Raw genomic sequence first — 12,631 nt, 5'->3', positions numbered from 1 at the left:
GAGAAACTACAGGGAAGCTACAATGAACTCAATGAAAACTACATCAGCATAAAAAAGAAAATAGAAACTCTCAACAAGGGCCAAGAGGAAATGAAGAATACAATCTCTGAAATGAAGAACACAGTAGAAGGAATGAAAAGCAGGATCGATGAAGCAGAAGATCGGACCAGTGAGCTAGAGGACAAAATAGAAGAAAACACCCAGAAAGAGCAAGAAAGGGAAAAGAGGCTCAGAAAGAATGAAGAGGGATTAAGAGAAATGCAAGACAATATGAAACGTAATAATATCCGTATAATAGGGATACCAGAAGGAGAAGAAGAAGAACAAGGGATAGAAAACCTAGTTGAACAAGTGATGATGGAAAACTTCCCTAATTTGATGAGACAAAAAGTCACACAAATACAGGAAACACAGAGAGTCCCAATCAAGAGGAACCCAAGGAGGCCCACCTCAAGACACATCATAATTAAAATGGCAAAATTTCAAGACAAAGAGAGAATCTTAAAGGCAGCAAGGGAGAAGAAGGAAGTAACATACAAGGGGGCCCCAATAAGGCTAACAGCTGACTTCTCAATGGAAACACTCCAAGCCAGAAGAGAATGGCAAGAAATAATCCAAGTAATGAGAACCAGAGGCCTGCAACCACGACTACTTTACCCAACAAGGCTCTCAATTAAGATAGAAGGCCAAATAAGAAGCTTCTCAGACAAAAGAAGTCTAAAAGAATACACCTCCACTAAACCAGCTCTGCAAGAGATGCTGAAGGGACTGCTTTAAGGAAAGAAAGGAAAAGAGAGAGTGAGAGAGGATCACACGTACATAAAAGGCAATGAATAAGTACCTATCAATAATAACCTTAAACGTAAATGGACTAAACGCTCCAATCAAAAGACATAGAATAGCTGATTGGATAAGAAAACATGACCCACACATATGCTGTCTACAAGAGACCCACCTCAGGATAAAAGATCTGCACAGGTTGAAAGTGAAGGGCTGGAAACAAATTTTCCAAGCAAATGGACAGGAGAAAAAAGCCGGGGTAGCAATACTCATATCTGACAAAATAGACTTCCAAAGAAGATCCATAAAGAGAGACCCAGAAGGTCATTTCATAATACTCAAGGGAAGAATTCACCAAGAAGACATAAACATAGTAAATATATATGCACCCAACATAGGAGCACCTAAATACATAAAGAAAATCTTAGAGGACTTCAAGAAAGATATGGACAGCAACACAATTATTGTGGGGGATTTTAACACCCCTCTATCAAAAATGGACAGATCTTCCAAACAAAACATCAACAAAGATATTGTGGCATTGAACAATACCCTAGACGAACTGGGCTTTACTGATATTTACAGAACCCTCCATCCCAAAGAAGCTAAATACACATTTTTTTCAAATGTACATGGAACATTTTCAAAGATTGACCACACGATAGGACACAAAACAAGCCTCAACAATTTCAAAAAAATTGAAATCATACCAAGCAATTTCTCGGATCACAAGGGACTGAAACTAGAAACCAACCCCAAGGAAGAAAACCCAAAACACTCAAATTCATGGAGATTAAACAGCATGCTATTAAACAATGAATGGGTCAAGAATGATATTAGGGAAGAAATCAAACGGTTTTTGGAAACAAATGAAAACGAACTCACAACAACCCAAAACTTATGGGACACAGCCAAGGCAGTCCTGAGAGGGAAGATCATAGCGATACAGGCCCACCTAAAAAAGTTAGAAACATTTCAAACAAACAACCTAACCCCACGTCTACAAGAACTCGAGGAACGACAACAAAGACAGCCTAGAGCAAGCAGAAGGAAGGAAATAACCAAGATCAGAGCAGAATTAAATGACATAGAGACTAAAAGCACAATTCTAAAGATCAATGAATCCAAGAGTTGGTTCTTTGAAAAGATAAACAAAATTGACAAGCCTTTAAGCAGACTCATCAAGAAAAAAAGAGAGAAAACCCAAATAAACACAATCAGAAATGAAAAAGGAGAGATTACAACAGATACCACAGAAATACAAAGGATTGTAACAAATTACTACAAAGAGCTGTATGCCAAGAAATTTGAAAACCTAGATGAAATGGACAAATTTCTAGAAAAATATAACCTTCCAAAACTCAATAAAATGGAAGTAGAAAGCCTGAACAAACCAATAACAGCAAAAGAAATTGAAGCAGTAATCCAAAAACTCCCAACACACAAAAGCCCTGGACCAGATGGTTTCACAGGAGAATTCTACAAAGCATTTAAGGAAGAACTAACACCTATCCTTCACAGACTATTTCAAAAAATCCAAAAAGATGGAAGACTACCAAACTCTTTTTATGAGGCCAACATCATCTTAATCCCAAAACCAGATAAAGACACAACAAAGAAAGAAAACTACAGGCCAATATCGCTGATGAACATTGACGCTAAAATCCTCAACAAGATACTGGCAAACCGCATCCAACAGTACATTAAGAAGATCATACACCATGACCAAGTTGGATTCATTCCAGGTATGCAAGGATGGTACAATATACGCAAATCAGTAAATGTAATACATCACATAAACAAAAGCAAAGACAAAAACCACATGATCATATCGATAGATGCAGAAAAAGCATTTGATAAGGTACAGCACCCATTTATGATAAAAACACTCAGTAAAGTGGGAATAGAGGGAGCATTCCTCAACATAATAAAGGCCATATATGAGAAACCTACAGCCAACATTATACTCAATGGGCAAAAATTAAAATCTTTTCCACTAAGAACAGGAACAAGACAAGGATGTCCACTTTCACCACTTCTATTCAATATAGTACTGGAGGTTCTAGCCACAGCAATCAGACAAGAAAAAGAAATAAAAGGAATCCAAATCGGAAAGGAGGAAACAAAACTGTCACTGTTTGCAGATGACATGATAGTGTACATAGAAAATCCTATAGACTCCACCAAAAAACTGCTTGACCTAATAAATGAATTTGGTAAAACAGCGGGATACAAAGTCAATATCCAGAAATCAAAGGCATTTCTGTACACCAACAATGAAACAGCAGAAGCAGAAATCAAGAAAAAAATCCCATTTGAAATAGCAAAAAGGAAAATAAAATACCTAGGAATAAACCTAACCAAAGAGGTAAAAGACCTGTATTCAGAAAACTACATAACACTGAGGAGAGAAATCAAGGAAGACACAAACAAATGGAAACATATACCGTGTTCATGGATTGGAAGAATTAATATCATTAAAATGTCCATACTACCAAAAGCAATTTACACATTCAATGCAATACCTATTAAAGTACCAATGGCATATTTCACAGACATAGAACAAACACTTCAACAATTTATATGGAACCATAAACGACCCCGAATAGCTGCTGCAATTTTGAGAAAGAAGAGTAAAGTAGGAGGAATCACAATACCTGACACTAAACTATACTACAAGGCCACTGTAATCAAAACAGCCTTGTACTGGCATAAAAACAGGCACATAGACCAATGGAACAGAACAGAGAGCCCAGAAATAAACCCAAGCCTCTACGGTCAATTAATATTTGACAAAGGAAGCAGCAACATAAAATGGAATAAAAATAGCCTCTTCAAGAAATGGTGTTGGGAGAACTGGACAGCTACGTGCAAAAAAATGAAACTCGAGCACCAACTTACACCTTATACAAAAATAGATTCAAGGTGGATAAAAGACTTAAATATAAAGCGTGACGCCATTAAAGTCCTAGAAGAGAACGTACGTAGGAAAATCTCAGATATTTCATGCAGAAACTTTTTTACTGACTTGTCTCCTAGAGCAAGGGACATAAAGGAAAGAATAAACAAATGGGACCTCATCAAAATTAAAAGCTTTTGCACAGCTAAGGAAAACAGTATCAAAATAAAAAGAGAACCAACTGTATGGGAAAACATATTTGCTAATGATACCTCAGACAAGGGTTTAATCTCCAAAATATATAAAGAACTTACACGACTCCACTCTAAGAAGACAAGTAACCCAATAAAAAAATGGGCAAAGGACTTGAACAGACACTTCTCCAAGGAGGACATACAGAAAATCCAAAGACACATGAAGCGATGCTCAATATCGCTAGCCATCAGAGAGATGCAGATTAAAACCACAATGAGATACCACTTCACACCAGTCAGAATGGCCATCATAAACAAAGCAACAAACAACAAGTGTTGGAGAGGATGTGGAAAAAGGGGGTCCCTAGTGCACTGTCGGTGGGACTGCAGACTGGTACAACCATTATGGAAAGCAGTTTGGAACTTCCTCAGAAAACTAAAAATGGATCTGCCTTTTGGCCCAGCAATTCCATTGCTGGGACTCTATCCTAAGAACACTAAAACACCAATACAAAAGAACCTTTGCACCCCGATGTTCATAGCAGCACAATTTACAATAGCTAGGTGCTGGAAGCAACCTAGATGCCCATCAGTAAATGAATGGATCAAAAAACTATGGTACATTTACACAATGGAATTCTATGCAGCAGAAAGAAAGAACGAGCTCATACCCTTTGCAACAGCATGGATGGAGCTGGAAAGCATTATGCTAAGTGAAACAAGCCAGGCAGTGAAAGACAAATACCACATGATATCACCTTTAACAGGAATCTAAACAACAAAACAAAACAAAACAAAAAACTAGCAAAATATAACCAAAGACACTGAAATAGGGGATAGTCTGACAGTGGCCAGAGGGGAGAGAAGAGGGAATTTCAGGGGGGAATGGGTAGGGATTACAGGAACAAATTTGGAGGACACATGGACAAAAACCAGGGGTGGGGAGTAATGGGGGAAGGGGGGAGGGTTGGGTGGAGGGGCTGGAACGGGACTAGGTGGGAGAAAACTGTACTTGAACAATGATTGAAATAAAAAAAAAAAAGCCAAAAAAAAAAAAAAAAGAAAGTTTGTAATGATCTAAAATCATCCACAGAAACACTTATTTTATTCATTACACAAGACATGGTGTCAGGTCGATTAAGTGTACATGTATGATCTAAAGTAGCGCTTTTGGTTTTCCCCTGGACTAGTTACATGACAGTGGACAACTTTCAAAGAGGCATCTTTGTGTGGCCCATGAACTTTGGTTGGAGAACAATTCCTCCAGACGTTGTTGCAAAAAACAAGATCAAAGAAACTGATATAATAAGGTAAGTGTGTGAAATTTAAGATTAAAAAGCTGTCATGTGTCTTTTTCTAAAGGTATAGGAAGCCATTTCACAAAAGAAGCATGTCCTGTCATTCTATAGGACATTGAGAATTTACATTTGTAGTCCTGGCCAAGTAGCTTTATTGGTTAAAGCATCATCCCAATATGCCAAGGTTGTGAGTTCGATCCCTGGTCAGGGGGCACACAAAAATCAACCAGTGAATGCATAAACAAGTAAGACAACAAACTGATGTTTCTCTCTCTCATTCTTTCACTTTCTCTCTCTCTAAAATCAATCAATAAAAAAGGATTTGCAGTTGTAGCCAATAGATTACCAAAAGTAAACAAAATTTTCCTGAGAAATTAATTTCCCACTACCAAAGCTCATTTTTTAAATGGTCAATTGCACCCTAGTCAGCCCTGAATGTAGAGAAATTCATGAACATGATTTTTGTTCTCTGGAATTTACAACCTAAAAGAACGTTAAGCTAGTTGAGTATGCTGCATAAATGCTACATAAATATACATAATATTAAAGTCAACATGAGTAAAAATTAAAAGAGTAAATAATAGCAATAGAAGTATCATTATAATAGTAATGGCTACTGTTAGGATTTTTTTCTTTTTAGTCTAGCCTTACCCTTTCCATGGGACAGGTGCCGACTCCTGTGAATGAATTAGTAAATAGACAGAGAAGCTGGATATGAATTAAAATTGGGGTTTTATAGCTGGAAAAGCTGGATTGAAGAACACAACTTATACCTGAAGCCAAAATGGAGGCTTCCTGACACTTCCCCCAAGGAGTCCTGGGGACAAGCAGGCAGTCAGCCTCAGGTTGTGTGGTGGGAGCCCGGAGCTTTCCCTGTTGAAGAGAAAACCTATGTAGACTGCAGGCAGCAAGTTCCAAGAGAAAGTCCAGGACCAGTCCATGCATTGCAGCATGCTTTCCCTGAGCTTAATCCTTAACACAACACATGCATGCCTTGTCAGGTGTGTGCTTTCAGGACTGACATTCCTAGCCAGGGAAAAAGGAGTACTATATTCATCAAGCTCTATGTGTTTAACCCAGTCTATAACTGTAGAAGAGAGGTGGTAGCATTCCCATCATAGAAATGAGAAAATTAAGACTTAAAAGAGTAAAGAAATTTTTCCAGGGATGTATGGAGAGTAACAGAAGAAAGTGGGATTCATAACTAGGTGTGATCTGCCTGAATTTAATGCTCTTGCTCTGATCCTGCTCCTAAAGAATTTCTTTGCCTTTTTCAGACTCCCATTTTGAGGGTCAGTGTAGTGTCAGAGTTCAGATTATACTCCACATGATGTTAGGAAGAGAATGTATTTGGAATAATCTGGAATACAGACAATCCGAGTTCCACGCCCCACCTTTGCTGACTCTAATTAAGCTGTACCAGCATGAACCAGGGAACTCGATCCTTAGGTGCTGTTTGTGACTCCATTCCGAGACCTCACATGTGGTAGCCATTCTGAAATGCCCCCTAAGTCCATCACAACTGTACAGAGGATCTATGCTAACAGTCAAGCTCCTATGACATGCAAGTGTGAAAAAACAAACTTTTCTTTTTGTAGGTGCCCTGTCATGGCAGGCGGATTATTTTCTATCGATAAAAATTACTTTTTTGAGCTTGGAACATATGACCCTGGACTTGATGTTTGGGGTGGAGAAAATATGGAGCTGTCATTCAAGGTATTACAAAGGGTTTCTCAAATTCTCTTTCCAATTAAGAGTTTATCATTTTTATGGTTTCTTTTTACTAATACAATCAGATATGTTATTGCCCCTGGAAGGAAATTTCACAGAAATTTTAGGGCCTCTAGATTAATATTTTCATATCCAAGATTGAATTTGGAAGAATCAATAGCACGCATGAAATGTATGAAAGTTTCCTAATATTTCCCAGCACTGTTTCTGCATCTGAATATGAGGGAAATAATTGTCTGCCATTCAGTGTAAATGCTGTAGGATTCATACTTAATATAAAATAACTCTTCTATAAAATTTTTCTAATACATTAGAAGTAATTAAATCATTCATTGATGGCTCATCTTGGAGAGCACAAGTGACAGAAGTACAAAAAGTGACCCTAGGGCATGCCACCAAAGGCCACAGTGCAGCAACTTTGGACATATCAGACAACTCTGGGTAATTATGTAACCATTGATTGATATCTAAGAAAGCCATGGAAACAGCCTTAGTAAAGAGCATCCAAAAAGCAACTGTTTTCCTAGGGAGTGGGGTGATAAATAGTAAAAAATGATATTACGTTGAACTCCTGAACAAAAAGAATGGTTTTCGAGTTGTGTTTTTCAAAAAACATAAATATATACTCCTTTCCCTGATTCAACTAAAGCAGGAACTCATTTTACATTTTGAGATTCTGTGAGGATTTCTTTAGGAAAAAGAAATCTACATTGCAGGGAAGGAAAAAAGTATATTTAACTAATCCTAAAATGGTCCACAGCAATATACAGAAGTCAATACATTTGTTGAGTTTAATTTTCTATTGAAGATTTTAGAAGGTGAGACAACTACTTCACACAAGGTAGAGGAGGGGAGTCGTCAGGAGGTTTCTTGTCATTAATTGTCCTTAATTTGTGGACAATAACTTGGTAATTGATGCTTATCATTAAACTGTTCCAGGTATGGATGTGTGGTGGTGAAATTGAGATCGTTCCCTGCTCCAGAGTGGGCCACATATTCCGAAATGACAATCCGTATTCCTTCCCCAAAGACCGGATGAAGACAGTGGAACGCAACTTGGTGCGAGTGGCTGAGGTCTGGCTTGATGAGTACAAGGAGCTGTTCTACGGCCATGGGGATCACCTCATAGACCAAGGCCTTGATGTTGGAAACCTCACTCAGCAACGAGAACTTCGACAGAAACTAAAGTGCAAAAGTTTCAAATGGTACTTGGAAAATGTTTTTCCTGACTTGAAGGCTCCCATTGTGAGGGCTTGTGGTGTGGTAAGTTCAAGCAGCAATTTAAAGTCTGACTCCATACAAATAAAGTGCCAAAACACTTTTGAAAATGTGTAGGAAAGAATAATATTAGTAGATTATGAATAAATAGCAAGTACGAATACAGATGAGACAAAGCAGAGGTGAGGAGTAAATAAAGGGAAAGTTGAGGAAGGCTTCCAGGCAGCCATGTTGATGATTAATTCAGCAAATATCTATTGAGTATCAATAAACAAAGCAATATTTCAAAACTGGGTAATAAGGAGATGAATAATGTAGGCTTGACCTCTTCTTTGTGGAGCTTCAAGTTGAGAAGAGAAAAAGATTATAAACAAACAAGAAAATGAAGTATAAATAAATATAATAGCTCTCATTTAGGGAACCAGAAACAAATGAAAATTCTTCTAAGTTAGAGTGGTCAGCTCTGAGGAGGCATTGAAGGCTGGGCCTGAAAGGCCAACTGTCAGCCAAGCTCTAAAGAGAGCCCCAGGCAGAGGGTACCCTTGTGCAGAAACTCTAAGACAGGTGACTGTCTGAGGCATTCAAGGACTGGGAAAAGACGAATGTTGTTGTCAGGGTGTGAAGGAGGGAAGAATGGCACCTGGTGAAATTGAAGAGGCAGGACGGAGTCAGATTATTTAGGCCTTTGTAGGCAGAGTAAGAATTCTTCCTTCCTTCCTTCCTTCCTTTCTTCCTTCCTTCCTTCCTTCCTTCCTTCCTTCCTTCCTCCCTCCCTCCCTCCCTCCCTTCCTTTTCTTCTGAATGTAATGGTAAGTTATTGAGTAGGGTTAAGTAATGGGATGACATGATTTAATCAGAGTTTGATAGGTTTCCAACATGGGTTGAAAATAAAAAATTGTTAGACAATAGCAAAGAAAATTCCAAGGCACAATGTAATGTACTGAAGGGAAGAAACCAAGCTAGATAGGTTGGATAGAGTACAAAGCTAAGAAAAAATCAAGGAAGAGAGAAAACAAAGCCAACTTTTTCCAGTTCTTCCTAGAAAGTAGATTTTGCAATCCAACCACTCTCTTCCTAACAAATTTCCTGATGACAAGGACTTAGTAAAGCCATTCTCCTGGTTGGTACAGGGAGATCCTGGAAGAATTTGAAAGAGAGGAAACTAGTATGAAAATTTGTTCTGATTTTATAAAATTCAACTGACAAATGGGTACATATGACTTGTTTGTATGTAATATATTATAAAATTTCCATCTCTATAGGTCAAAATAGAATAGCACTACTTGAGGTGGTTCAATACGATGTTTTCTCTTAGAGAAATCATTAGGAAAAATGACCTGGATTTATACGCTATTCAAACGATATGTGTGGCTCAGTTGATTGGGCTTTGTGCTGCAGAGCAAAAGGTTGCTAGTTTGATTCCTGGTCAGGGTGCATGCCTGGGTTGTAGGTTTGGTCCCTGCTTGGGGCACATACGAGGAGCAAACAATCGAAGTTTCTATCTCACATTGATGTTTCTCTTCCTTTCCTTCTCCCTCCCTTACCTTCTCTCTAAAAATAAATAAATAAAATTGTTTTAAAACTTTTATGTCTGTAAAATAAATTTATATATTTTTAAATTCTATCTCTTAAGCAGAAAAGAAAAAAAAAAAATGCTACCATAGTAATTTTTCTGGTCCTAACACAAAATCTCAGCAAGAGTATTACTTAACTTTAACCACAAGAGGGAACTAAAAAACTGTCTTTTGCCTCCTCTGCCAGGCTGCCTGGTTTGCCTGCCTACAAAATTTTTGAAGAACTCTCCTAAAGAAACAGCCATCTGCTGATGCCGGAGTTATTATATATCAAATGCAAAAGAAAAATATTTTAAATGATTTTAACAAATTGTTTTCTTCTATTTTTCCTCACTATTTGTTGCTTTTCTTAGACAAATTTTAACAAAGATGCCATTTGCTTCCTCCTGAAGCAACCAGTAGGGAGCATTATTACCATAAAAAAAAAAAAAAAATAGGACCTTTCTCCAAGCAACACAGAGTAAGATTAACTAGACCATTGTTTTGGATAGACAATCTTAAAAAGTTCCAAGAAAATGAACTCCACAACTTTTTGTTACTTGCTTCACATTTGCTCTTCTTTCAACCTATATATTTAGGAATTAAATCCAGTGAAGTTATTTTTTAAAAATGAGAACAAATCATTTCTTATTAAACTGAAAATATTTGGCATAAATAAAATACCCTCACCAATAGTGTGTATTTATAGTGGATAAAACTCTTAGCAAATGGCCTATAGCGTAATGCTTAACAATTCTGTGATAAACTGTGGGAGTAACTCCCATTTCTAAATTAGGCAGTAAAATAATTCAAAATGAAAAGTTTAAAATTAATATAGTACCTGATGTTTTAAACAAGAGATTTAAATGGTTTATCACAAAGTCATGTGTACAATTCTCTAAAAATAAAATAAAGACTCCATTTTAAAAGTCATTCATAATGAATACACAATAAGAATTTATTACCAATTTATGGACTATTTGTTATGAAGAAAAGCAGTGTCTCCAGGAAATTTCTCCAGTAATCTCTGATAAGAGGATAAGAGGGAAGGGAAACAGATCTTCAGGTGAACTGGGGAAGGGGGGGCAAAGATAGAAAAGATTTCGCTTACCTTCTAATGCCTTTCAGTGTTGGAAGAAATTATACAAAATAAATACAAAGAAATCTGTTGAACCTGGGGTTTTTAAATACTGTTCGGGGCAATGTTATTAGTTGTGCTGCTAAAAATAGGAATCCTTGGTCAAATACATTTGGCAACCACTCGTAGAAATTCCCTCTCAGAGCAGCAACATGAACGCACTGAAGGCTCTGGGAAGTTCGGGAGGAAAACCACCTGTGCAGTTGCATTGCAGCCAGTTTTCCAAACCCCCTCGAAGACAGAATATTTTTTAAACAATCCACAAGTACAGGAGTTCATATTTATCTCTGTTAAGATCCAAAGAACAGTTGAGAAAGCACTTCCTTTCTTTAATCTCCAGGATTATTCTACCTTCGTGCATCTCTGTTAACTCTCTTCTCTGCAGTTCACAGTGGTTGACTCCTGTGCATTATGACTGCTCCCATTTACTGATGGTGGATGGTTTTCTCCATTTTTGCCATTTTGAAGTGTGAATGGGGCTTTCTTTGAGGATTTCGGACAGAGTTCCTGTCCTTCTAGAATGGTTTTTGTATTCCAGCCGCCCCAGAACTAACCGACTCGGTACTATTTTTATGTTGTTTCTGTGTCTTGAGCTCTATCAGGGTTCATATGCGATACAAGTAGTATAAATGTGCATCTCAAACCCAAATGAAGGCCACTGTAAGATTTTAGCCCAGGCAGAGCCTAGCCTCCCTGTGGTCTCCCTGTGCCTCTCTGTTCACTCCCTTAATGGGTAAATTGTTTTCCCAGGACATCACTCCACTGACGGTCTTACTCTGGTTTTTCATCTGTATATGGAAGACCACAATTCTACCTCTCTGACTTATCCATGGCCAAGTTTTCTCCTGTCCTTAAAATGTCAGTCCCTTACTTACATTATTTGCAGTCTTTCCATTTGCTTTTAGTTTTCAGGTTTTTTTTTTTTTTTTAACTCTGTCTTTTCTGGATCCTGAAAGTGCCCCTCACTTTCTGGCCAGCTAAGCTATGCATGTAAAAGTGAGGACAACCCACTGAGCACCGGGTTAAGAATGCTGGCAATTCTGTGAGCTACACAGCCTGCGTCACGCGCACCCCAGAGTTGGAAGCTCTGTGCTCGGCACCTTGAACTGGGAAGCACACTAACAGTGTCCCTGGCAACTAGCACCTCACTGCCTCCCACGTCAGCAGGCTTTCCAGAGTAGAAACATGTTTCTACACAGCATTTCTACAAATCGGAGAAGTCTAAATTGCACTATTGACCCACCATCTCATTAGCCCTGCCCAGGATGTCAAAGGGAGCAAGATAATCAACATTTTTCTGCGTTAAATGGTGACTTATAGAAAGCTGCCTCCATATTTGACCCTGCAAATCCATTAAAAATCTGGGGGCCTGCCAGGAACTGCCTTTAAGCTTGGCTCTGTATTAGCTTTCGTGACTTTCCTGTAATCAATTGTAGCTTGCCTGAGTCATTAGGAAGATTCTGACAGGGAATCAGCTGGAAATCTGCTGTTCTTGAAGGACTCAATTTATCTGTGATTCACTGCCTAAGCAGTCAGAGAGCTTGGAGGGGTCAGCCTGGCAAGAAAGCCTGTGACTCTTGGTTTGATTAAATTGTAAGTATATGCAATGACTTTTAATATATGCACCAAACTTGAGTCAAGAAAATAACTCCTTCCCATACCTTTTGCTCATTCCCTATTCAGCATTGCAGGCAAGGGTTAATTAAAAGCTTCTGTTTGTTGGCTCTGTGGCTAAATCACAGGCCTAAATTGACAGATTGAAGCTGTACTTTAGCAAGATCACATTATGTCTCTGTTAGAGATAGCAACCACTAAAATCT

The 12,631-nt window shown here is 38.2% G+C and overlaps 1 protein-coding gene across 1 annotated transcript in view; it reads left to right on the top strand.

The window, feature by feature from the left end:
- Nucleotides 1-12,631, top strand: part of GALNT5 (polypeptide N-acetylgalactosaminyltransferase 5) — a 49,155-nt gene that overhangs the window by 23,359 nt on the left and 13,165 nt on the right. The window contains exons 5-7 of the mRNA XM_028509408.2: nt 5,064-5,183; nt 6,770-6,887; nt 7,842-8,165. Of these exons, the coding sequence (XP_028365209.1) occupies nt 5,064-5,183; nt 6,770-6,887; nt 7,842-8,165 (562 nt within the window). The remainder of the gene's footprint in view (nt 1-5,063; nt 5,184-6,769; nt 6,888-7,841; nt 8,166-12,631) is intronic.

This window comes from Phyllostomus discolor, chromosome 4, assembly GCF_004126475.2.
Source record: "Phyllostomus discolor isolate MPI-MPIP mPhyDis1 chromosome 4, mPhyDis1.pri.v3, whole genome shotgun sequence".
Lineage (NCBI taxonomy): Eukaryota > Metazoa > Chordata > Mammalia > Chiroptera > Phyllostomidae > Phyllostomus > Phyllostomus discolor.
The sequence above is the reverse complement of the archived record's forward strand: the minus strand, read 5'-3'. Positions and strand labels throughout refer to the sequence as shown.